The sequence below is a fragment of the Ixodes scapularis genome, unplaced genomic scaffold, assembly GCF_016920785.2.
Source record: "Ixodes scapularis isolate PalLabHiFi unplaced genomic scaffold, ASM1692078v2 ptg000120l_1___fragment_2___debris__unscaffolded, whole genome shotgun sequence".
Lineage (NCBI taxonomy): Eukaryota > Metazoa > Arthropoda > Arachnida > Ixodida > Ixodidae > Ixodes > Ixodes scapularis.
Genome location: NW_024609917.1, coordinates 30779 through 58644, shown reverse-complemented (window position 1 = coordinate 58644; position 27866 = coordinate 30779). Strand labels below are relative to the sequence as shown.

Sequence of the window (27866 nt, the reverse complement as noted above, 5' to 3'; positions counted from 1 at the left end):
GCCAGACTGAATTAAGCCTCTTTCAATATTCTCCGTACCTTCGGCAATCCAGCTGGGATCGGTTGTTTGTTTTGTGCGGAAAGTACCGCGGCGACCATTTAAACGTGACCTCCCCCTATTGACTTGTTTTGAATGGCGTCCGATCGTTGGACCACACATTAGGGTAGGCAAATAAAGTCAGAACGTTGTTTAAACGCAGCTATACTGCCAATGTCAAGGCGATCGATAAGGTCGATTCACAGAAGGGAGTTTTCTCACGACTTCCTACGTTACGAGAGGAGCCACTGGGACATTCGTGTTTCGTATGTCGTCTGCTGAGCTACTTCCGGGACTTTCACGCCGCGACGTCAAGTACCGGCGCTCTAACCTCTCGACCACAGCCAAAGGCACGAGCCACCGGCGCTGGAAGAGGTATACTGCCCCAGCTTTTATCTCGCGTGGTTGTTTTTTTTTCTTTATTTTGGCTCAAATTTACCCACCCTGGAAGTAACTTTACCTGCCGCTCCTACAGTGTATAGGGTCGGTCAATCAGACTCCAGTTGAAAGTCCCCACAGTCAGTTTCTGCGAGCGAAATTAGGCGTTTGTGCTTGAAGCGATACGGATTTCTCCGCCATTAGGCAGGGATGCGAGGTACTTCCTTGGCCCCATGGAGCTGGTCACGTGACAGAAAAATCCCTTTTGGCCGCAGCCGCGGCCGCGTCCTCAAGATGAGCAAACCGACCCTGGCGTGCCTTCCCACCAGCTGCCCCGCGATGAATTCCTAAGCGCCACGCGATAAAAAGAAGATACCAGGAAAGAACCTTGTTGTCAACAAGTACCCGGCTATGTGATTGCGTGAAGTCCTCTATTCCCTTAGCGAAAAACTCAGCAGATTATTGATTTCCTGGCAATCAAATTAATAAACCAGAAAATGCTCATAAACTGCGATTTTTATGCCGCGGCATTATCTCCGGGAGAGTCGGCATTAAGGTGTTCGACCAGTGCTGTATTTATGCTTTTTTTCTACTGATTCCCAAAGTTCCTACTCATAATTACCAACTTTCACCGCCAGTCACCGAGAATTAAGCAGCACCTTACGCGAATCTGGCATTTTAAGCACGACGTAAGGAATATGGCATAGGAGGCTCCGCGACAGTTTCCAAACGATTTAGGCGTTTGCTTCTTTTCTGACAGCTTCTCCAGTTTGCTTCGACCAAAGTCTATACTCGTGGACATTTTTCAGTGCATTTCTAGAGAGGGGGAAAGAGCACGCGTGCACAACTTTGATCAGCGCTCAAGCGCGCGCTCCCGTAACCTTGATTGCAGCCGCGCTCTAGGGCAGCTCCCGGCCTCCCAGCGGCGCTTAGAGCCTACTTTGTGCTTTAACTATGTGCCAGTGAGGCTTCGGAAACATAGGTGTTATCATGCCTCACTGGACAGACCTTAAGATAGCGAGCACGTATGTCGGCCGTGATTGTGTTAGGAACGGCCTACGCGTAGGTCGCGAATTCACGCTCCTAATTAGAACATAAAACATAGCTTTTACTCCGGTAAGCTCCTTATTTGAAATTTTGATGCACCGAACGCATCGTCTTCGACCACCAATGTAGAAACTTTTAGCTCCATAATCGATTTTTTGCGGTCCCTTTCAAGGGACAACGGCCTTTTAGACAGACGCGGTATAGATTGCGTGTCTATAAGATGAGGGATTCACCGACTCGCGTAGAAAAGGCTTCAAAAGGCTCACCTGCAATATCTTGCGATTCAGCACGGGACAGAAGCTTTCTTCACAGGGCAGTGCGTTCTCGTCGAAAAATTCTCGAACTGGAGCTTCCACCACTTCGACGCCAACGACACGGTGACCTTTGTCGTAGAACCTGTAAAGTGGCAACATATTCGCTACTTTAGCAAAACGGACGCCGCCAAGCGGGAAAACCGGGAACCAGTCGGTACAGGTCGCTCCGCGCCCCGCCGCGTCTCTGATGGCTTTCGCGGACACGTGCTGTCGGCGCGGGGGCGAGCAATGTAATTTGACGAAGGTCCGAAAATTTCTTAAGTTTGCCCGAGTGTTCATTAGTGTGGTGAAGCCTCAGTAGATTGTTTCTTTCCGTCACGTGTTTGAAAGCCCGTTTACTCCACAACACACGGTCGCGTGCTTTCAATTTTTTGGATGAGGAGGAATCACGGAAAAACGTTTTGGTTTCTCTTCTGTCTCTAATCACATTCAAAGTGACGACTGCTTGGTAACTGATAAGTGGTTTCTTTATAAGGATATAGAACAGTGGACTGAGGTCGACAGACGAAGTGTTTCACTGAAGGAAACACCAATGTTGCAGTCAAGTGAATGGGAAGGTTCGATAGCTGCTTTCCTTGAGTTTGGTTGTGCTCGATTAGTTTCAAGTTAATTTGAGCCACTAACGCTGGCCGGTGTGTTCGCTATTCATGTTGGCGGCTTTTCGCCGAAAAAGACCACATTGAAGGAGTTGGGCTAATTTCGCAATTACTCGATTGAGAAAACCTGCTCGCTGCATGTGATTATTAAAGGAAATTATCTGCTTTAAAAAGGTGGGGGACGCGTCTCGCAAAGTTAGAAGCTGTCACGTCATTAGGATCTATGACGCCTCCAATATTTATATAATAACCCTTGTCGAAGCCTGCAGCAATATACGTCTACATTGCTCAGGTTGACCGGCCACAAAAAATACTCATTTTATCCGTTCAGGATTCGAAGTCAAGTTCAATGAGAAAGGTCTGAGTGAATCTCCGATGAAGACTCTCCTCAGTTTGTCCGCATTCGTCTCCGTTCTACCGGCTAGAACCATTTGGCTAAGTTTAAGTAGTATCTCTCTGTCTGTCAAATATACTTTTATTTTGCAGTTCACCTAATAGTTAGTCAACTAAGTTCATATTTCAACCCGAAGAATATTCTAATATCGCTTTAGTTGGACCCCATAGTACGTAATATAATACATAATCCGCATATTCGTCAAAATGACTTCTCGATTGCTACTAAAACCTGAATTGGAATACGAGTATCAGCTGCTTAGTGAAGCGCCAGCGAGTTGACATGCTCCTTGGCTCAAGAAGCGCTTGGTTGATTTTCGTGATTTTCCTACAGCCTGCGTTCTTGACCGAGCACACGACTGGAGCTGTTTCTTGAAACGCGGACAGGCACAAAAGCTCAATTTCGCGGACAGATAAGTCGCATGGTCGAGGCATGCGAGTTAGCTAGAAATTACTCTCGGTGGAACAATTTTGTAGCCCTCGCCGCTTTCCTTAGATGATCAGAACTAATTAGAGTCTATTACGTTTCTCCGGAGCCCATAGTTTCGGCTTTGATCGAAGTCTTTGAAACGAAAGTTTGACATGAAAAGAACAAAAAATACCGGCAAAACAAAACTATGCTCGACAAGTTTATGCGCACCGGCTACACTTACCAAACTCAGTTCAAATACCCATAAAATTGGGCATTCAACAAAAGAAAATTTGTTAAATTGAATGCGCCACCCATTCAGGCGGCCCGGCCGAGCCGACGCGACCTGGACTCAGCCGCCATGTTTGTTTGGTGGTGGCGCCCCCTATAGGTCGCTGGAGTCGCGAATATTACGCTCGTGGTCACGTAGTGATGTTATTAATGCTATGGCGCCTGCAGTAGGTCTCCGACTACTAAGATTCCCGCGTTCTCGAAACTAGTAACTCAATTTCTGCCTAGCGACGTCAAAAAAGTATCATATGTTGTTTGCCTGTCACGATCTTGGCGGTGGGACATCATTAGAGCTGGATGCGGCAGACGTCTGTTCTGTTGCACGTCGCCCTCCAGCTTGACAGACCGGCGGAAGCTTCGCGAGCCAGGGGTTGGGACGCCTAAAGTCCCTGTATCTGGGAAAAGTGGCGCATTCTCTTTCCTTCTCCTCTAAAAACCCTCCTTACTCCACCACTAACTTCCGGTTTGCGACGGAGGCGCCCTCTGGAGTTTCCCAAGCGTCTCGACGTCTCGGTCAGCTGAAGCGGTCGAAATGCCGATCTTGTGGACTTTTCTCGTCAGACAAGTGTGGCAGTGACATCATTTAGAGCCCGCATTCGTATCGGACCCTCCTGAAGCCGCTCTAGATATGTTCTTCCAACCGCGGATCCCAAAAGTGCTTTGGGTAATCGTCCCTACCGAGCTGCATTAGGTCAGTGTCTCGTGAGTGTTCGGCTCAAGGAGGTTAATTCGGCTTCACAGCTGGAGCGGGCGCGTTGCCGATCGTGTGGACGTTTCTCGTCATTTAAGTGTGGCAATGACCTCATTTAGAGCCTGCATTCGTATCCTACCGTCCTGACGCCGCTCTAGATCTCTTCGTTCAACCGTGAATCCCGAAAGTGCTTTGAATAATCGTCCCTACCGACTTGCATTAGGTCAGTGTCTCGTGAGTGCTCGGCTTCACATAATTGCAAGTCGTGTTTAATAATCATATAAAACCCTAAATTGCAATTGTAATCTCCACGATTTCAAATGATTGACTACTTTTTAATACCTGCCCTTGGCGAGCTTTCGGGAGGGTTTGGCCTACGGGCGCTACAATTTGGCGGCCTAGAAAGCAAGATACTTTTTTCTTTCTAATCGGGGAAGTGTTGATGTGGTTGATACTAGGCTAGCACTTTTAAGCTGCCTGCAATACTAGTAATGATAAAAATTGCTACGTATTTCTGTGCATGCTGTAAACATTTGCGACACCGCGGGCTTTTCGCTACAGGGCTACGCGGTGCCGCTACTTATCCGAGCGTATAATAAATACTATTTTCGTTATTTTATTTGATGCAGCCGTTTTAAGAAATGAAAACTCCGTTTTCGTTTAGTTTTGTTACTCCCTAATTTTATCAGAGTGTCTGTATCTCATCTGTTATTCGTTCATACTAAAAAAAAAAGAAACAGGTTTAATTACGATTTGTGCTGCTTTTAGACCCCTGGGCCAGCGTCCCGGTGCAGACTTGGAAACTAGCGCTCGGTTTCAGCATCTAGTTCTCGAATCAAGCAATTGCTGGTTATTTCAGTAAAAGGAAATGAGGCAAAAATAATTCAAATCATACCCAGAAAACAATTCAAAATAAGCGAATGCGAGATCGAAATCTCCATGAAAATGCACAAGCATGCACAGATGATGTTAAAAAGAACAAAATCAAAGTCACAATTTTATTTATTTCACAAAACTGCAAGCCAAGTAAAAGGCCACGGCAGGAGCATTCACTACAAGTAGAACACACACTGAGTGCATATCAAAAGAAATCGCAGAAGGAAAAAAAGCAGACAAATGACACGGAGACGCACCATTCACAATCAAAATGCTTTCTTAACACTTCACAAATTTGCGGGTAGCTTTACTGACAGCTGCGAGTCACTTTTACATATCATAAAATACTTCTAAAGCCCTTACACCTTCTAATGCTGTTACTGGTGCGGTACACCTGTAGACAATAAATTGTACAAACCGCATGGAATTAAACATAGAGCTGCTTGATAAGACGGATCTGCAGGTATTGGACTTCAGATGCATACTTAAGATAAGGATGCACGAGTGTGTTCTGTGCAGCAAGTTTGGCTCACCTTGTATGCTAAAGAATCCATCAGCTTGTGGATTATGTCTGACACAAACTTGAAGTCCTGTACATGCCAATGAAGTCTGCATTCTACAGGCAAAAGCTACCCCCATTCCCCAGTACCACATTGAACCCATGGAAAACACAAGAAAAATTAATCTTAAAAACTTTCTCGAGGATCCCTTTACTCCATGCAGTCCCTTTCATAGTTGGCTTTTCGAGACACTTAAGTTGATCTGCAACTGGCATTGCGCTAATACCAGTTTTATCTGCATTGAATATAGTTCTTTGTAGCTCTTTGTCATTCATCACTACACCAGAAAAACTGACATTCTGACGATACCACCGGATATCAAGTGTAAACAGTGTGCCTAAAAAAAAAAGATGATTACTTTAGTCTTGTTAAGCGGCTAACAGTGAGACTATAAGATCAGATGTAAGTAACAGTGTGTGACTGTCTGCACTCTGCCAGGAAATAAACAGCAATCGAAAATGAAAACTCATCAGCTGTTGCTGCGGCAATCCGCCCAGGAGAAGTTGGAGAAGCTAGGGTCTGTAGGGCGCTGCTCAGACCTTGCTCGGCAGCCATGGGACGGCACACACTTCTAGAATGAATAAATGAACAGAGACAACAGTCGTTGTAGGTGTGCCTCGGTCGACCTGGAAACAACAGTATCATTGCGCTAAATTCACCAGCAGCGCTGGGGGGGGGGGGGGGGGGGGGTTGCCGAACCAGGGTGCTCTTGGGGAGCTGGTAAAGTTAGGTTCGGTACAGCACCGCTTGGAACTTGCTGGGGGCCCTCGGGAGGACACATACTCCTAGATTGGACAGATATGGCACTATAGTTGTAGATAGTCCCCGGTCGACCACGAAACAGTGTCGGGCAGCCAAACTAAACACCAGCTGCGGTTGCTGCAGCAGTCTGTCCTGGGGATATTTCAGTACCGTGTGTACTACCTTTTGGTGTACTATTCAGGTTTTGCTGGGGGTGCCTCGGGGACTTTAGGGAGGCAACCAAAACGAACAAATGGTACTGCAATTTGTAAAAGAGGCATCCAAAATTATCAGTTTGTGCATCGAATTTGTATCATAAAACTCATGCAACGTGTCTCACTGAAGAATATATATATATATATATATATATATATATATATATATATATATATATATATATATATATATATTGTGAGATGTTGTACATACCATTTACATTTCCAGTTCCCTTGCAGTGATGGTTTACACTCATGGTTGAAGGTAACGAAAAAAGAAATGTTTGGGAGAGCATCTTTCCGCAATTTTTTGCTCTCCTTTGTTTTGCATGATTACTGTTTTGAATTGGTCAATACTGAAGCGGTCCTGTAATAGATTGAAGAGATCGGACTGTAGTCGGGAGCACATCGTGTAACGCCACCTCAAACACCCGTTTCTGCAGATCCTAGGTTAGCCCGTCAAAGACCTGCACGCGAATTTTGCGTGCTGTCAAAGCTGCTGGCGCGAGTGTGGGGTTCATCTGAAATGTTTTATTTGCTTGCGTTTTTGTTTAAATAAGACTACGAGGGAAGGAGACCCTATTGACGCTACGACAGCGAACGCACTTTGAGCAAGCTAAGCACACACGCCCGTCCAGTAAGAGCGTCGTCAGAGAAGACATACTCCTGCTTGTCGCACTGGCTGCGCTCGCACTTATATTGAAACGGAGTATAGATACAGCCCAATGCTCGGGTCCGCAGCTGCGGCAGCGTTGCAAGCTATCTGTGCGAAACAAAGTATAGTACGTGAGCACGTACGCAACACGTTACGAGAGCACGTACTCCGGATGCCACAAGCACGAGCAGGAGCAGGCCGTTTGAACGACTTCCGGCCCCGACGCATAGTTGCGTTTGACAGCGTTTCACTGAGTTGCGACTGCGAAAACGCAGGAATCCATACTTATTTTATCGCGTGCTAAGCAATAGACCTATAGAAAGTATTCATAGGACGCCATATTTGTGGGTGCACTTTAGAGCGCATGCTCAGAGCGAGCTCCCATTAATAGGCTGCTAAGACCGGCACTCTTGATGGTGCGGAATGAACGCGGCGGAAGAACTGTGGAAGCTCGGCGTCAGCACGGGCTCAGCAGTCGCGCACACAGCTATGGCCACCAGAGAATACTCCTTATACCTTATACCTTTGCAAGTGGGATCCCGGCTTAACCTCGAACCGCGCGCCAAGGTGAGGCGGACCTACTCTCCAGCCAGGACGTTCGCTGGTTGTCGTACAATGTTGCCAAGCGTCTCTCGCCGAGGCGTACACCACTGAGCGCAGAAAGAAATAAAAAAAAATAATTATAAAACGTACACGTGCCGTCTTCGACAGCGAAAGAGCAAGGACAATTAAATAAAATGCCTAAAGCGGTAACAAATCGAAAATTTTCATAAAGATCTAAAGTCTCAAGGCGCTCTCTTCAGAATGCGCCAAAAGTCGCATGGCCTTTGCATCAACGATGGCTGCGCTCGCGGCAGCTCTGGCTTCCACAACATGCAGGAACAGAGGCTGCGATCGTTATAAAGTCAGCTCCAACCCTTAAAGATGCCCCGTCCTACAATATGTGACGCTACGATTCTGTGTGGATACATCCTCCTGCGTTCCGAGACAGTAAGTGTGCCGCTAACGTAAGCCATCGGCGATGCAGCAAACGGCACCATCTTGTCATAGCGCACCCCAATGACGTGCCCCTGGCGCAGCCCAACATGGCGGAAACGGTACGGGGCGCCAGCATCGCTCAAAATGGCAGCGCACAGGAGCCTTTCTTGCAAACGTGTATATTACCCCAGCATCAAGGAGAATGCAAGGATTGATGTTCCACGCACCACACGTGCTGGCCTCAGCAGTAGTAACTTTTCTAAAACAAATACCTAAAACAAATGGCATCTTGCACGCGCGTTCGTCAACGCTTTACTTTGGTCCGAAAAGCGCCAGAAAACAAGGACAACAGAGGGAATACACGAAACGATGCGCTGGATGAGGTGGGAGAAAACGCCAATCTCAAAGGCTGGATAGTCTGGTTCGGATTCATTAGGGGGAACATTTTAGCAAGCTGGGTTTGCTTTGAGAGAACGTCAAAGCACCACTCTCATTTGAATTTTTGTTTTATTATTGGATCATTTCTAGCATGTATTTTACGAACCATCTGTAACTGCCTTCTGCAAAAGAAGGTAAACCCGAGCCTGTACAGCATTTTTTTGTTTGTTTCTGGGCTAAGAGGGAAAATGCACTTGTCTGTAAATATTCCTGGTGTACAGTGTTTTAATGTTGAGGGCATCGTTTCGTCTATTCCTTGTGTTGTCCTTGTTTTCTGGCGCTTTTCGAATCTAAGATGCACCAACTTGCCCAACTCCAGATTCCTTTACTTTGGTTATTTACTTCAAATCTTTCATACGGGAAAGGCGTGCACGTGTGGCGCGTGGAACACCAATCCCTGCATTCGCCTTCATGCTTGGGTAATATTGCAAACTGTCTATTCCTTGAATTGGATTCCAAGCTTCATGCGAAGCACAGATGTGCCGTTGACTCGCTTTCGGTTCCCGACGCAACGTAGTCAGGCGCTTTCAAACGCAACTGTGCGTAGGTGCCTTTACTTCCACGGCACGAGCGTCCGTGCATGCCAAGTTGGCTATGTTGTGCTCGCTATTACATCGCTCGCCCTTTCGGTGGAAAGGAGGGCATACCTCGCTCTAAACAGCTGTCTCTTTGCACGCTAATGAGTATACAGAGCACCTACCTCGCATAACTTTACGGCGGCTCCCGTCGGGTTGAAATCTTTTCGACCGATTCGGTGAAGCAAGATCTTCCTCCGAGGTTCATTTTCCGTCCCAGAGGGAACACTGAAAAGCTTTCCGGTCTACTTTCTTACGGGCGCAGCAGCCCGTCAGCTGCGGCGTAGCAACATCTTGGGAAATTCATGACGACCGGAAGTCCAAAACCGAAAGCCAGGTGTCACGTGACGACTGGCCAATAGTGTGCGCGGCGGCTATTTCAAAGAATGGCGCCACTTTTCCCAGGATAGAGGGGCTTTAGGGACGCCGCGACAACAGCGACACTTCCGTTCTCTCGTACTCTTTGCAAAAACGTGTACACCCAACCGCCAGGATTGCGACATCCGATAGCGTGACACGTGAGCTCCTGCGACGCAATTCGTTGCCACTTCGGGACCGGTTTTCGATGAATGGAGGTGAGATATGACGGGGGGAAGTACAGCAGCAGAAGGCCTATTCCAGACACCCTAATGATGATGTTCATTGTCAAAACACGACTCATCTCGTCAACTAATTTGTGGGGGAGGAAAAAAAAGCGTTAAATGAGCGGTGAAACGAGGTTCTTAAAATAAATATGTATAGCTTTACACAATTTGGAAGGGAACGCTAGATTTTAATATTATTAAATTTCCGCAGTGGAAAAGAGTTTCAAGAAAATACTTCGTCTCGTGATAAAAGGAAGTTGCTTCCCCACGATAATGTATATAAATGACGGTTTTAAGGGGTTTCGCACGCGCGCAAAATGTAATCAATAAGACCTCTTAGAAATTACCTGTTTTATACAATAAAGTAGCTCGATTGAAACGCCAGAGCTTAAAAGTGGAGCACATGCGCGATAACTCAACATAATCAGGCAGAAAGATAATAAGCAAGCTGGCCTAGTTATGGTAAGAAAAATATCGCAAATATGCCTTTAACAATACCATTGTTTCAGTGTATGTGCAGTACACCCCTTCGTTCCTGTAAAATTGTTTTATTAATTAATTGATTCTCAACACTGTTATTTCCTTTCGGGAATGCTTAATAAGTGTGGTACAATACAAAATGAACAGAATACAAAATTATCGAGGAATTAACAGTCGATGACAGTTATGCGTTATTATATGTCGACAGGCGTACTTTTAAGTTGACCAAAATGTGAAGCTGGGATAGTAAAATGTAGGACGTATCACGGCAAATGTTTCCACTCATAAATGTCTCGAAGGAAGAAAAAAAAAGTAAATCAATTATTGTGAAATTGGTACTCTTCAAAACGTTTGCCGTGGTTATACCTTATGTCAATCGTTTACTAGAATAAATTAAATACTTTTCTTGCAGAATACTGAAGCTGTTGTATGCTAATTAATATAAAAACTGGAGCCTTGCAATTTGTGTCCTTTTTCCCAGGGGTAGACGTTCTAACGGTCTGCAGAGTTCATCGGGGAAGTCACATGCCTACTTTATTTGTTTTCAATACTTTAAGGACTGTGTGAACACCATATGACGTACTCGAGCTTTGGACGAACTAATGATGTCTTATAGGGTTATAATATCGTTTCAGTGGATCTAAATTTTGTGACTTTTCTTAGATAATGGAGCTCATTCATTTCTTTTCTTGTGTGATGCTTTAGGGTGAGTTAATTCATTATAGGTGGCAACGGCGCAAAAAAACCTGGACAGCAGAGGAAACGCAGGCGGTAAAACAAAAAAGGTCGAATTTCCCGCGATTTTTGGTTGGTTCATATATTAGCTTTTTAGGTTGTGCCGTTTAACATCCCAGCGCGGAAACATGTTTGTTACGCAGTGATGAAACTTTAAGAGCGCAGGTTTTTTGCGAGTCCTATGCGCATCTTCTTGTTAGGAAATATAAAAATATTAGTTTTTAAGGTGCGAATTCTGAACGCATATTTTAGCGTCTAGTCATTACGTGTCAACAACCTTGTTTTAGAGCCAACGAGAACGCTGAAAAAATAAAGGAAATGCAACAAGCACCAACACACTGAAGCGATATATGTAAAAATGCACAGCATACAAATCGACAGAGTCGCCACCTACCCGATCGGCTGGCAAGCAGGCATGTGCTAGATGACCTCGTGTAAACCAGCGTGCGGTGGCGCAGAAGAGGCCGTTCAGTGTCACTTACTTAACATCTTGTACGCTCAACGCGCAATATAAAGCGTTGCTGTGGTCGGCCTGCCACGAATGGCCGAATGTTGACTATGACGTCAGCAAAGGATTTCGCATCGACGGAAATAAGAGAAATGGAAAAGCTTGAATTTTTACGGTATTGGCAGAGTTGCTTGGAGAGTGCAATGATTTAAAGCTTTCACCATGCTAATTACAAACACCATTGAAACCGTTGTTCGCATGATAATGACGTCACGACAGGGAACCATAGGAGGGCGCCACCAAAACATCTCGCAGCTAATTCTGTTTAAACCGGTGCCTTCATATATTCTTGACGCGAATTTTCACTCTAGAAATCGCTTTGCTGAAACAAAGCTGGAACAGATCTCACGAGCTGGAAACAAAGGATCCATTTTGTTCTTCATTCTAGGCGCATATTCAGAGTGTCTCTAGTAACCTGGTTTGTTGAGACGTTTGCGTTTTACTGTGACCGACTGCGTGGCAACCGCTTGTGCTCTCTCGTCCTCTCGCCTACGACGAGAGGGCGAGAGAGCACACTTGCGCCATTCATCGACAGCCGAAGAACGCTTTCGATCTGGGTATGTTTCCTCAAATGCTCGGTTATATCATCTTCAGAATCATTTCAAGCCCATGGTGAAAAATGACGCATAAAAAAAGCTAGGACGCGGATCAGAAAGTGTTGCCCGTTAGATGGTGTCATTGTGTTTTCCTCTCGTCTTAAGCGGTCGCTAAGCGGTTACAACGCGCTCGGTCGCACCCAAACGCAAACGTGTGAACTGAACTTCTAACGTCTAATTTGTCCGTTATTTAACCCACCTAAAAAAAGCTGCGTAAGTGCTTATCTACCTTTTTGACACAGTTTATGGTTCAATGTTTAAAATCAAAATTTTGTTATGCCCTTTGTTAATCCAACACACATGTATTCACGACCTTAAACACATATAATGCTGCCTTCTGTACATACCTTTCCTACAAGAGCGTACGACCATAAAAGGTTTGTTTGGTTCTGGGTGGAGCACCGGAATTCAACGGCATACACTCACCATTTCAATTCTACAGCTTTCCCGCACAGTGGCACAAAGACTTGGGCATCTTCTTTCCCAGCCAAGATGACGTCTTGATGTTTCTTTAAGAATCTGCGCAATGATAACAGGGTGTTCGCTTTCAGAGCATGTTTATGCGCAGAGAAAGTCGTCTGCTTCTTTTGCGAGGTTGTGGTGACGTCAGAACGACGGCGAGCTCTGATTGGCTCTCATTGAAGGAATAGTGGGTAGATCTCAATATCTACGCACTGTTCTTTATCAATCAGCCATTAAGAGCTCGGAGTTTTGGCATCATCGCAACTCCTGAGCAAGAAGCAGACAAAATTGCGCTTCGCATAATGTCGTGACGACATTAGACATCACTGTTTAAAGTCAAGTGGCAAGGCAAGTCTTAGACAGGCTGCCCAAAGGAATGGATTGAAAGCACCCATTTCTTTTTATTTTAGTTTCAAAACTATTTTCCTTCACAAGCTTCATCCTTTTAAAAGTGAACAAAGTTACCCATCTGATTTTATGCACCTAGCTTACGGCGACATTTTTGTATAGGGAGAGCAACTGAAGTAGAGGAGGAAATAAGGGCGCGCTGCGACGTCAGAGAGCCGAGCTCTGATAAAAAGGATTAGTAGGTAGGTGCAAAGGCTAGCTGTCTATGTCTCTATCTTACTGGCTTCCTCAAATGACTGTCTGCTTGTGTAGAAAGAGGAGGAAGAAGACAATCCCACCTAGATTATCGAACAGTACGCTGTATTGTTCCGGTTATTTCTCTACTCATAAACTTCTCTGAGATATTCCATGTATTCGATTAGATTCCGAAAGTCGTAGCGATCAGTTTGATACTAAATATAGTTTAATAGAAGACCTAAATTAATCTAAAAGACTGATAAACCCAAGTGGGTTCCGAACAGCCATCTTGAATAGGTAGTGGGAGGGAAAACAAGCCCATTTAAGAAATCTATAACACCAAACTACAATGGGCTAGCAGTATAAGAACCTCGCACTGTCTAACCCACTATCGCTTACAGCGTACAATGGGTTACTAGCAAATTTATTATATTTCTTTCCTGACTAACCGAAAAGTAGCAGACACCCGCGCGAGTGTTCTCCCAGCTCCTATAAGAGCTGTAGCACTTCCAACCACGCGCGGGTAAAGAAACCAGAAAAATTGTGTTGCTCGACTTTGAAACTATTAACAATTATTAAAGATACCACTAAGATCGTCGCAACGTACACATACGTCGCAGTGATTATATTTAGACACGTGCATTTGAATACCTTCAGAATTAAGAAGTGCAATGACTGCTTAGCCTTCGACATGACAACATCCAGACCTAACTCGAGGTCCCCACTAAGACGACTACACAACAAGAAGAAAACAGCTCTTCCGAGCACACAGCAGACTCCATGGGGACTCAACGACGGAAAAGGAAAAAGGAGAAGAAGAGAGCCGCGAGGGCGAATGACCAGAAAAAAAGAAAAGAAAAGGCGCAAGAAGATGAATTGGAAAAGACAAACACTAATGACAAAACAAGAAAACCAGATGAACCAATGGTGACCACACAACCTGAGCCGGCCCCATCTAATGTGCTTAGGGGGAAGCTGCGGGCGTACCCGCTGGGGCTTCCGCGGGTGCCTCCACGGGTGTCCTTTTAGAGTCGGTCCGGGACAAACCGGGGACGGCACAGATGCAATATGCAAATGCTGTCACTTATCTTGCAGCCCTAATGACCAAGGAACAAACCAATGCTCCGGCACTGAGCTTTCAAAACTTAACTAACATTGTCATCGATCTAATTGAACGTATTGCATACTTGCAGGGGAGGCTGAATGAGCGGGCTCTCCAGCCGTCTCGCAGCTATGCTGATGTGACAAAGAACATTAATCAAAGATAAACTTGCAAATTAACAAAACTAATAAAGCTCACAACACCTGAAGACAAAAGATGCGAGCCAGAAAAGGCAGCACTTCTGTTCTTCACAAAAGAACTGCAGAAGGGGAAAGAATTGCTACAAGTAATCTCCACTCTGAGATCGGCGGTCCTTCCTGAAAAGTTAACCGTTACCGCTCCCGAGTTTCAAATCATTAAGGGAGGAGCACTGATTTCGAATACTTCCAAGGAAGAAATCTCCAACGTGGAAAAAACAATTAATAAAAAACTACAGATGCAAAAAAAAAAAAAAAACTTTCATACGAAACTTTTAAGTTAGGGTTAGGGAGATTGCTACAACTGATCCTGAACAACTAAAAGGAAGACTGATAAATTAAAACAAATTGACAGGAACCACCGAGGAGATGCAGATTGTGCGGACGTCGGCAAACCGCGACAAGTTCGCCATAGTTATCTTCGAGCTCAGCCCGAAGATGTTTAGGGAGCTGCAGAAGAAAGGGAGGGTCTTCCCTGATTGGACCTCATGTCTTTTTTGAGGAAAACTCCTATATCACGATTTGCAAAAAGATACTGCCGATTTGGTCACTTGCTGGCACGCTGCACTGCATCTCCTCGATGCCACAATTATAACAGAGACCATCTGGGGGAGATCTGTCAAGAACAAATAAAGAGATGCATAAGTTGTAGGGATCATGCCACTTTTGCAAAGGGAAACATTACACGTTGGGCACTCTTGCAACAGCGCCCATGCTACCTCACCCAAGTGGAGAGGTTGCAAATAAAAATCGCATACCAATAAAAACAAGAAAAAAGAAGAGGCACTCTTCCTATCTAAACATTGATGCAACGTTCAAAGTTTTACAAATTAACACGAATGAGTCATTTTCAGCCACAGAACTTCTAAAAATTACCATAGACAAAATTCAACCTATTGTGTTGACAAAATTCAAGACCCCTATTGTGTTGAAAATAAAATAATCAGATATTCTTTGACAGACCACATTATACAATACACTAAACAACCACGCGCAGCGATGATTGTACGGGACAAGGAATTGGAGCTTTTGCTGAAACGATAACCCGGGATATAATTCACTCACAATAACAACGAAAACAACAAAAATAAGAAATATTAATTCATATGAGTGTCCAAGAGAAGATATTTCAAACATACCGCACACAATAGAAGAGATCCTCATAACACGTGACAATCTACCTACAGCCATTGTGGGGGATTTCAACGCAGAACAACAGGCATGGGGGGAGGATCCTCAGATAGTTCAGGAGATATCCTCGCCCAATTCGCAATAAATCATTCACTTTTTATATTAAATAAGATTTCTCAAGGTCCAACTTATACCTCAACAACTGGCAATAGTTTTATTGATCTAACCTTAGCTAATGATTAGGTTTTCATAGATATTTCTGACTAAGAGTTAAACATCCGTAGTGAAAGTAATCATAAATACACCCTCACTACATATTTCGCAGCACCCATGATGTAAGCAAAACAACTTACAAAAAGGCGAAATAAAATTACTAGAACACATCAAAAACGCCAGATGGTTGTAAAAACTAAAAGATCAAAATATTACAAAACACACACACACACACACACACACACACATATATATACATATATATATATATATATGTGTGTGTGTGTATCAAAATATTACGACAAAAACACAACACACATACGCGCGCGCACACACAAACACACACACACACATTATATATATATATATATATTGTTACAGATCGCTTTTTTTTCGCTGCTGCCACTTCGTCCTTCGCCCGTCTCCGACCCACTTCTTCTCCCTTTTCTCCTTTTTGTCCCGCTCGTTGCACCTCAATGTCCTACTGTCACATTTTGCCCCCTCCTGGTTGACTGTCCGTCCTCGGCAGTCTGTGTCCTATGCTGGTCTTGACTGAATGTATGTCTTGACACGTACAGCTTCAGTTGACTGGGGTGAGCCGGGAAAGTCCGGGATGCTTCTCGAGATGCATTGAGGTCTCGTAGCCGGTAGCTCACGGGTCCTGTTTGTCGAAGCACTTCACAGGGTCCTTTGTATTTTGGAAGTAGCTTGGTTGCCTTTCCTTTCCATCTAACGGGACGGCGTACAAGAACAAGGTCCCCTGGCACGATGGGGGACAATCGGTCATCCTGCCGGTGATTGGTTAGCATCCGCTGCTGGGCTCTGGTTATTGCGACGCGAGCCCGGCGGCGAGCCTCATTGAGTCTGTCCTCAAAATGATCGCTCATTTCTTGCCTTCTATGGTTCCACGTGGTGGATAACGTTGATTCCTGCGGCAGAACCGGAGTTCTACCGTACACCAGTTTAAAAGGGGTCGTCGTGGTACTTGCTTGTTGCGACGTGTTCAAAGCAAACGATGCGTATGGTACGTACACATCCCAATTGTCATGCGAAGCATTAACATAAGCGTACAATATATCGGCGATAGTTCAATTAGCACGCTCAACGAGTCCGTTGGTTTGGGGATGGTAGGGTGCTGACTGGGCGTGGTGTATTCCATGAGTTACCATCTCGTGTTTAAAAATACGAGAGCTGAATGGAGTTCCCCGGTCAGTGAGTACGGTGCGGGGTACGCCGTGGCGAAGTACTATTTGCTCACGTAAAAACTCCACAATGTGATTCGCTGACGTTGTAGGCACGGCACGTAGCTCAATCCACTTTGTAAGGTGGTCAACAGCAACAATAATGAAACGGTTACCCTTTTGTGATTTCGGAAATGGTCCTAAATGATCAAGTCCAATAAGTTCGAAAGCAGCTTGCGGTGGTTGAGTTGGATGAATCTCGGTGAAAGGTGAAATACTGGGCAATTTTCTCCTTTGACATGATTCACAGGAAGCGACATACCTGGAAACATCTTTCCGGAATCCGTGCCACCAATAGCGTTCGGAAAGTTTGGCCAGAGTCTTATCTCGACCGAGGTGACCCGCTGTGGGGTCATCATGGCAGAGATTCAACATGGTAGCCCTCAGAGAAGCTGGAATCACCGGTAGCCATTGTTGTTGACCGGGATTTCTGTGACAGAGTAGGCCATTTTCCACTCGGTATGCTCGACGCAGTCGCCGTAAAATGTCTGTCGAACCGGATAATGCGAGGCGCTGTACAATATCTTGTACTTCGTTATCTTGACATTGACTGTGATGTAGGTCGAAAGTCGCACCACAAAAACAAGTGTCACACTCCGGAGCCTCAGGGACCTTGTCTAGGGGGTTGCGGGATAGAAAGTCAGCGTCCTGATGACTACGTCCGTTACGATGTATGATTTCAAAATCATACTCTTGCAGTAGAATCGCCCAGCGTGCCAGTTTGGCCGTCAAGTCTCGTTTGCTCTGAAGCCAGGTCAATGCTGAATTATCCGTCACAATAGTAAAATGGCGGCCATAAAGGTAAGGGCGAAATTTCTGCACCGACCAGACAAGGGCCAGGCATTCTAATTCAGATGAATGATTCCTCTCTTCTTGTTGTGTAAGCCTGCGACTTGCGTACGAAATTACTCTTTGAGTACCGTCTGGAAACTCTTGAAGTAGTACAGCTCCAAGTCCTTGTCCGCTAGCATCCGTGTGGAGAATTGTCTTTGACAAGGATGGGTCGAAGTGAGCAAGCACTGGGGCGTTTAGAAGGGCCATTTTTAGGTCTTGAAACGAGGACTGCTCTTCGTTGCACCATCGCCATGGTACGTTCTTCCGGAGTAAGTAATTCAAGGGGCAGCGCGGGTAGCAAAGTTAACAATAAAACGGCGGAAATATGACGCAAATCCCAAAAAACTTCTGACGTCTTTGATAGTTGTTGGCGTCGGATATTCAAACAAAGCCTCAAGCTTCGAGGGATCAGGTTTAACGCCGTTTTTGTTTACCACATGTCCCAAGTATGTGATCTCTTTGAAGCCGAAAAAACACTTTTGGGGCTTCAGACGAAGGTTGGCATCACTTATGGCGTCAAGTACGAGTGAGAGTCTTCGAAGATGTTCTTCAAAAGTGTTTGCGTAGATTACAACGTCGTCCAAATACACCAGCGCCATTCTCCACTTCAGATTTCCCAAAACTCGGTCCATGAGTCTTTGAAATGTCGCTGGGGCATTGCAAAGGCCAAAGGGGAGACGGTTGAATTGGTAGAGACCATCTGGTGTGATGAAGGCTGACTTTTCAGCGTCCCTTTTATCGAGTGGCACCTGCCAGTATCCCGACATCAAATCCAATGTTGTAAAGTATTCCGCTCCCTGCAGTCGGTCAAGGGTATCATCAAGACGTGGAAGAGGGTAGACATCGAGCTTGGTTGTACTATTAAGCTTTCTGTAATCTACACAAAACCGCACAGTGCCATCTTTCTTTCTCACTAACACCACTGGAGATGACCATGGGCTCGTTGACGGACTCACCACACCGTGGTCGAGCATCTCAGTCACTTGCTGTTTGATGATTTCACGCTCTGTTGGGGCTAGGCGGCGTAGTGGCTGATGTATTGGTCGGCTGTCACCGGTGTCAATGGTATGTGTCGCATACGGTGTGCATCCAAGTTCGTCCGAACTCAGGGCGATGCAGTTTCGATGTGACAACAATACCCTCTTGATTTTCGTTTTCTGCTCGCAACTCAATTCTGGTCCAAACTTAAATTGTTCCCACGGTAAAGCATTATAATGACTGTAAAAATGGCACTCGTTATCTGACTCTAGAGAAATGCTGGCAAGTATTGAGATCTTGTCCTTCGCCAACGGTTGGAGTACACCAATCTGTTTCCCTGGATTGAGAGTGATGTCGTTGGCACCTAGATTAACGACAAGAGCGACGAATTCTCCATTAGTACAAGCCACGAGTGTCCGGGGTGCAGCTAGTTCTTTCCCTGGTTTCGCACAGAGCCACGAGTCGAAAACAGCTTCACCGTAAACCTTTTTGTTGTTTACAGTCAGGCGTATCATTGAAGCAGTCTCGGCAGGTATTGTAGCAGAGTCTTTAACGCATGCGTTTAACTCATCCGATAGCTGTACTATAGCACATATGATGTTGGTATATTGGGAAAAAAACTTTAGAAATAGGTGCCACTTTTCCACGGCGACGAAGGAAAATGAGCGAACGAGGTACACAAGCCACACCAAAATACTTTCGCATCGTGGAATGCTGGCGTGTAATGTTTTCATGGGTGGACGCGGGGTTTTGGTGGCCTTGTTCTGTTCGGGGTTCAACTTAAAAAATCCGTTTTTCTGGCACCACTCATAACCCAGAATGATCGGAGAGACGGAATTCGACAAAATTACGAAGTCCACTAACGACGTCTCACCGAGCGCAGTGACCAATAACTTCACTTGTCCACCGGTGTGAACTTTGACGCCGTTGGCTGTAAAAAGTTGTGGAGCAATCCGGGAGACATTACAATCAGCCGGTACAAGCGTCGCGTCGATTATGTTAACCGCTGCTCCAGTATCGAGGAGACTTTCTTGTATTCCAATCCCTTGAATCTCCACTTTGGTAGTTGGAAGACCAGCAAAACTCTTTGAAACAGAGACGAGGGGGACTTGGTCCTCTATACCCGATCCCGCCCCTGTGGACCGGGATATCCGTTTCCCGACGCGCTGTAACACTCTGCAGCCAAGTGTCCTTGTCGCCCGCATTGAAAACAGCGCCTCTTGGTGTTAACTCGTTGGTGACCTTCAGGTTGCTGGCGTGCTCCAGGCGTCTCCAGATGAGTAGTTGGCTGTAACTGTGCCGGGCAAGAAGCCTGGGCGTTTGCTGTTGCCTTTTGAATGGCTGAGATCTCCAACGCCTTAGCCAAAGCCTCTTGAACTGTCTTTGGCCCTCCAAGTCGAACACATTTTTGAACTTCAGTGTCCGCAATGGCGTCGACGAAGGCAGTAGTGCTGAAAAGGTGAAAAGTGTCGGCGGAAACTCCCACAAATGATTTTCGCGCTAGGCACTCAACTTCCGTTGCCAGGGCTTGGAGTGTCCCCCCGGCTGTTGTCGGCGGCAACGTAAAGCGTGTTTCACATGCAGCGATTTTGGCCCTAAAGCGGCGCGATTTCTGCCGTCGCGGCGCTCGTGCCACTGAATTGTTGGTGCTGGCCAGAGCGCCGCGACGGCAGAAATCGCGCCGCTCTAGGGCCAAAACCGCTGCATGTGAACTAAGCTTAACTCGCCATAGCGGACGTGTTGTAGATGTTTGTCACCAAAGCGGTCTTCAAGTGCCGCTACCAACGTTTGGTAGGTTAGAGCTCTTCCTTGAAGTTGGGCCAGTATCGCGATGGCTGGTCCCTGTAGTTGTGCCGCAAGAGCGTAAGTTGTTTCATCTTCGGACCATTGGTTTGCTAGAGCAACAATATTAGCTTGCTCGAGGTAAAGGTCAAGTGGCACGCTACCATCGAAGGGCTTCAGTTTCAAACGAAGAGGATTCGAGGTGGCAGGAACTGTGCGTACCGTTGCTGAGTCGGTCCGATTCTCCGAGTCTCTCCTTTCCTCTAGCGCTATGATTCTTTGTCGAAGGTCTTCTTGTGCAGACGTAACGGGTTGCACCTGCGCCTGGACCATAGCCGCCATCGTTGATTCGAAGCCCTGTCTCTGTTCCACGAACAGATCCCTCAGTTGGGCGTAGGTAACTGGACCTTCAGTGTTGCTGGTGTCCTCGGGAGAAGGGGAAGGTTCGCCAGACTGCGCTTGTTGTCGTGTGAAGGGCATTTTCTTTTCGCAGATCCCACTTCTGACACCAAAATGTTACAGATCGCTTTTTTTTTTCGCTGCTGCCACTTCGTCCTTCGCCCGTCTCCGACCCACTTCTTCTCCCTTTTCTCCTTTTTGTCCCGCTCGTTGCACCTCAATGTCCTACTGTCACAATATATATATATATATATATATATATATATATATATATATATATATATATATATATTATATGTGTGTGTGTGTGTGTGTAGATATACTATACAGGGTGGTTTTTATTCTTAACATTTGTTTAAAAAAAACTTGAAAGCTACACTAATGCGGTTTGTGCAGGTGGATTATACGACCAGGCGGACATTATGTGGGTGGCTAATCTTTGGGAAAAGTCGGTTAACTAATTAAAATTCGTTAATTAACTTTTTAATTAGTGGATATAGACATATGGTTCCAATTAGAAACTTGCTGAGAGTCATCCAAAACCCCGTAAATCAGTCATTTTCTGAAAAACTTTCAGGGCGTGAAAAGCGCAGCAGTGCACTAAAGTTACCACTCGTGGAGCAGGTACAAGGCTAGTGGTTGCGGTATGGCGCCCGCGCAATTTTTCCGTCTCTTATCTAGCCCCAGCCTTGTAACTGCTCCACGAGTGTTAACTTCAGCACACTACTGCGCTTCTCACGCGCTCAAAGTCTTTCTAAAAACTATAGATTTAGGGGTTTTTGACTACGCTCAGCAAGTTTCTAATTGGAGCCATATGCCTATTTCCACTAATTAAAAAGTTAATTAACGAATTTTAATTAATTATTCGACTTATCGCAAAGATTAGCCACCCACACAATGTCCTCCTGGCCGTATAGGCCACCTGCACAAACCGCATTTGTGTAGCTTTCACGGTTTTTTTCTATTCAGGTATAAATTGGGGTTTTACACAAGCCAACTTTCGTCAATTATATCTTCGATCTATAGAAGAAATGATTACATACGCATGTCCCGTTAATTATAACCCTAAATAAAAAAAACTCCCATCAAAGAAGAAAACTCACTTCCATCCAAAAGATTTATTTGCTAAAAATAACAAAAGGTTTCCGCACAGTGAGCAACATATATCCCCAATCCACTTGGTTTTAAAAAAAATGAATAGCCTTTTTTTGTATAAACTGCGAAAACATCTGAATAGTGCTGAAGATGCATTACCGTATAAAGAAGTACATATTCCGGTAGATATAAAAGCTATTCATCCCGCAAAATTACTACATTGTTCATTTAGCAATTTCACTGAGAGAAATATTAACACCGACTTGGATATATATACAGATGGATCCGCATGCCACAACACCGTTAGTGCTGCACTTGAGGCAATAAAACCAAACTCGAAAATACAAATATTAGAAAATATAAAATAACAGATAATGCTACAATCTACGACGCAGAATAAATCGCGATATATAATTCACTGCTATGCATTAAACTATTACAGGGAAAATATACGGTAAATATAATGACACACAGTTCATCTGCTTTACAAGCCCTGGACAACCCAATAAATAATAATACTAAGGTAAACAAAATTAAGCAAACACTAAATAATTAACAAAAACATATAACTATATGATGTTAAAAGAAAGAGTAAAATTTACGGCAATGACATCACCGACAAACTAGCAAATGAAGCTCGAATACATGGAGAGTCCCTCTCTTGTAATATTCAAAGAAATTAATAAAAAAAATTTATCTAAACTCAAAAAAGCAGAATGGAAGAAACAATGGGAAACCTGTGATAAAGATACACCTCTTTTCCAATGGATTCCAAACATAGATACACAGGTATTAACACAATTACTCACTAACCATGAACGATTTCCTTAATATATTTTTTCTAATTTGGTAAAATACAACGTTCAGACTGTCCTTGTGGAAAAATTGCTATAGGCCTTTTACATTACAATGCAGAATGTCCATATACAGATATATGTAGACAATAACTTAAATTCTTTAATAGTCCCGTTTTAATTAAAAAAAAACTAAAAGAAAGCTTTGCACTAATGAAAAGTTCATGAGAATTCTAACCAGAATGGTGGAAACGGTGGCTCCTATTATACCCCAGGTTTAAAAGAAGGAATAATATAAATGTATCTGAAACAAACATATCAAAATACAATTTTTATCAAATGAGACAAAGAAATCAAAACATGAAGAACCACATAAATACGAAAAAAAAAATAAAAATGAAATTAAGACAGAACAACGAGATGTACAAGACTGACGCGTTACTTTCGGCCTACCAACGTTCTGTTAGGAGAGAGGAGGCCAAGCTACTCCTTGATTCTAGAAAACAAAAAGAGGAGGTATAAAATACAACTTCCAAATAAACGACCAATATCCCCCAAACAAACACAGCAACAACAACAACAACATCAACTACAAAGAAACAAGGCGACAACGAGACAACATCAAAGAAAAAAACAAAATACAAACGGGGAAGAGACTAGGGTGCGAAAGCGCACATACGTATACCACCTCGTAGCATGGCACAGTCCCGGGACGTTCACTGGCGTCACCGCACCCTCCCGTCTTCTCCTTTCTTGCAGTTGCTTTCCGTATACATTTTCTGTTCAATTCAGGACCCCGGCGATTTCAACAAGGACGGTCATTATCTTGGCGCTGTCAGTTATAAGAGCACTCTACACGTTCCATAACCCCAGGTTTTATAGTCACACAACACTGGCCTATAAGGCTCATATCGGCCTCTGACCCGCGGTCCGAGCGTTCAAGAAGCTACGAACCGTGTCAAGCTAATTTAACCTCTGTATCCCGAGATGATAACAGGAGTAACTTTCTGTGGAAATGTATTAAAATGTATATATGTCTAGTTGCCCGTCTTAGTCTCTGCTAAAAGTACGTTCACCTAAAGCCACCAAATGAGCTACGCTTGAGAGCAACCACACTTCAGCCATCTTAGTGCTTGAACTCATTGTTGCCAGTCCTCTAAAGCTGATCTTAAATTGAAAAAAATGCTTCCTCGTCCTCTAAAAACGCGTGAACAAAAACAATATCGCCTTAACTTCCTCACACAGTACCTCAAGCTCAGGGGGTCGCATTTTCATATTGCAACGATCGCCAGTGGCGCCAGATCTGCACCAAAATGGCCGCGGCCATAAAGAATCCAGAGAAGGGAGTACCGCTACTCTACGTGTAGCATACATGGGAGCCCTAAATTCACCGGCACTCATCACTACACACTAAAAGCCTGCCACAGAAACACCTCCTCTACACTTCTTCGAAACTAGAAAGAGAAAGCAGTCTCCGAATATATTGGATAAATATCTATCTATTCAAGGCTACACAGTTTTGGATTCAGGTGTACACTCACGGGTCTCCGTCTGGGTTATGCCAGTTGGTATCGCCCGTACTCCAGAGGTGGGCCCAGTGCTGCTCCGTCGATTCGTCCGACATGTTCTCGGGATGCAGCCCTTGTCGTCTCAGTCTTCGAGCGGTCTACGAAGACGACATACAGATTGTTCGTCTCTCTTCCAAGAGATTGAACACACATGGTACAATACTTCCCGTCCTTTACGAAGCAGTAATGCAGAGAAATTTAGATAATCATTGCATGACTCAAGGCGTGTTCACACATGCAGCGGAGCGCCACAGGCATAGCGCTGACCTCGCGCTAAGCGCGTGCTGACAGGAGCGTTCACCAGTTTTGTATCGCACCGTCAAAACTGTTGCTCACGGCAGACGATAAGTACCTGACGGCACGTGAGCAGCGCTACATCAGCGCTTCGCTGCCCATGTGAGAACCGGCCTTTACTCTGCCTATAGTTACTAAATGAGCTGCGCTTAGAGTATCGGCACTCCGTTCCCCGGCATTGTTGTGGGCGCCGCCATTTTGGCTCGTATGCAGAGCAGACGCAACTGCTGATCGTCATGATTCAAAAGTGCGACTTCCTCAGATTTAGATTCGTTGTTAAGAAGGTCATGCAATATTGCTTTGCTCTGTTACGAACTGTTTAAACATTTGTGGAGGGCGGAAAGGCGTTTCCTGTGGTTTCAGATAAAGCTTCAGATAACTGGCAACCATGATTTTAAGACACAATATGGCCAAGTGTCGTTACTCTGAAGCGTAGCTTATTTAGTGGCACTAACTCTGCCTACACGGCATTGGCATCACCAAAAACTAAACAAATTGCCATCATGCGTGGCCTTTTTTCTTTAATAAAAACACGACTATAGACATGACGACACGCCCTTTGCCATAACCCTCAAAAAAAAAAATTTATTACAATTGTGCGTGCCCTGGGGATCGAGCTTACCTGTTCGACGACTGTGCGCCCAACTGGCTTCGGTGTCAGGACTGCAAATGCCTACATGCAGAAGGGGCAGCTGCAACCTGGAATCCTGGACGCTAGTCCGCAGCTGTGTGTCGTATACGTATATCAGCGAGACTCCTCCGCGGCACTTTTGTTTTCTGCATGCGAGGTAATTTGTAGACCGCCGTTAATGCCGCCAAATTTATCGCCTAACTGCATGCCTCACAAGCCCGGTAAACTCCGCCAAATAATTAATAATAAAACGCTTCAGTCTTAGTTTTTTCTATAGTATATAATTTTAGAGCAAATTGTCTAGAGAAAGCATGTAATCTTTAATATTTAATCTCTAACGACTCAGCTAGAGAGACAGGGCACCGCGGAAAGGCGAGAGCCCGTAATATAGAAGCGCGCGGTGCCGTGTCTAGTGAGGGTGATTATGGGCTGATACAATATACAATACTTTATGTGTGTTTGGTCCGTACGTTTATACGGTCGTTGTGGCAGTTAGTCTGCCACAACAGTCAACTCGTCTCTCAGCTGTAGATGAGCAATTTAGCAAGTGCAGTACAACCGCTAGCCTGGCGTTTTTAATGTGCACCCCGCAGTAGTGATCCAGGCCTGCACGCCGGTACGACGCTCATCCATATCGAAAGATGTAGGGGTGGGGTTCTACAGCGCGGGCTTTCGCTTCACGTGTTCTGAGCAGGTGTGAGTTAGCCCGTTTTTCGTTTCCTTTTGTTCTTAGTCATGTGGGTTCCGTATCTACTATGCGGGACAAAAAAAAATGATAAGAACTTTCAGCCTGAAATACGAGAGAAAATATAAGTGAGGCAAAACAATGTGTGACAGTCGCACTTTTTTCGTGAACAACTTCCAGCTGCGTGGAGACATCAAAACAATGTTTTAATACAGTACACTAAAATACGGGGTAGTGTGGGAACCGGAGCGGCTCGCACGAAACTTGTGGTGTAGAGGGGGAGATAAAACTTAATGGCGTCCAAACAACCTAAGCGGGGGCCTCAGTCCAGGCTCTCTCTGGTGGCGTACTCCAGAAAGGACTGGATGTACGCGGCCAGGTAAACTTGATCTAAGTGTGTGGTGGCCGTAGTTATCCACTCGGGTTTCGGGAGGAAGGACAGGGAGGTGGGGTTAGGGAGCGGTGGGGAAGTGGGATGGCAGATTTATAAGACGTGATGGGTATTTGGGCGGTCACCGCAGTGGATGCACGAGGGAGGATCTTCAGGGTGGTAGACCTCGTAGAAGGTGGATGCGGAGTAGGGTGGGGAGGTTGTTACTTTAGGTGTTGCGGATGATGATGCCTTGGTGGCTTGTGAGGTGAGGGTGAAGGGGTAAGGACTCGATGGGCTTGTCTATATGATTCGAGGGTAGGCAAGGCCACGGGGAACGTCTGGGCATACCTGGGGATGTCGGGTGCCCGGTGGAGCGTTGCGCGGGCGAGCAGGTGTGCTTTATCGTTGCCCGGCATGCCCCCATGACCTGGGATTCAGACGATCTCAACGTGTGATGGTGAGTCGCGTTGTGTTTGTTGTGCGATGACAAGTGGAAGGAAATGTGTGTATGAGTCGCCGGCAGGCGGCCAGAGAGTATATGAAGACGATGGGGATAGAGGAGTTAAAAGATCCCGCGGGGGGTATATGTGATAGTCGCTGCAGTGGCGTTAAGTTCCGCCATGCATGGGACCATGGGAGGAAGAACGACAGTGTGCATTGTATTGCAATTATGACCTGTGACCGCTATGCCTGTACCTGCATTATTCATAGTGGCATCTGTCTAGAGGTATGTGCGATGAGGAGTGCGTGCGGTGTAACGCGTGAAAAAGGCAACACCTTGAGCGCGTCGTGCTAAATTTAGCATCGGGTGCATGTGTTGAGGGAGTAGTGATATGATAAGATGTAAAAGGATGGTGCTGGGGAGAGCTGCTTCTTTTGGAGGTGGTGAGGGTGGGACCTTATGGCTAGTTGAGCGAGAATAGAGAGTTTTAGTAGATCGTTCCCATGACTCCGATAACGATACCCGATACTCCGCCACCGCCTCCCTTGTGCATGCATAGTATCGTTATCGGGGCTATCGGAGGTATCGAAACGATCTACTAAAACTCTCTAATGTGTCTTCCGGTGCATCGGCAGTATAGGGTCAGTACGCTGGCGGTTGTGCGCGTGCACCGCGTGCACGCGCACGTGAGGCGGCACGTGCAGTCTGCAGCGATGATCTGCTGCCCCGCAGAGCCGTTTATACTCAGTATAAACGGGTCTGCTGCCCTGTCGACTGCAGCGCCGCGATTGCCTACATGCGCAGCCCCACAACTTTCTATTGTCAAGTCGCGCCGGGCCAAACACTACCCCGAATTCTAGTACACTGTAGCTTTAACGCCTACCAGAAGTGACGACATTCAAGATGGCGGCTCCCTTGTGAAAAAATGTGTGCAAGATGCATGACGATGTTGGAATCAATTTTA

General features: G+C 45.4%; 1 protein-coding gene across 1 annotated transcript in view; it reads right to left on the bottom strand.

Moving 5' to 3' along the window:
* LOC115323386 (thiopurine S-methyltransferase) overlaps positions 1–24571 on the bottom strand; it is a 39246-nt gene extending 14675 nt beyond the window's left edge. The window contains exons 1-3 of the mRNA XM_042287673.1: positions 24451–24571; positions 12523–12615; positions 1728–1857 (exon numbers count right to left, since the gene is read on the bottom strand). Coding sequence (XP_042143607.1) covers positions 1728–1857; positions 12523–12615; positions 24451–24533 — 306 coding nt within the window. The 5' untranslated portion in view covers positions 24534–24571. The remainder of the gene's footprint in view (positions 1–1727; positions 1858–12522; positions 12616–24450) is intronic.
* Positions 24572–27866: the final 3295 nt, after the last annotated feature.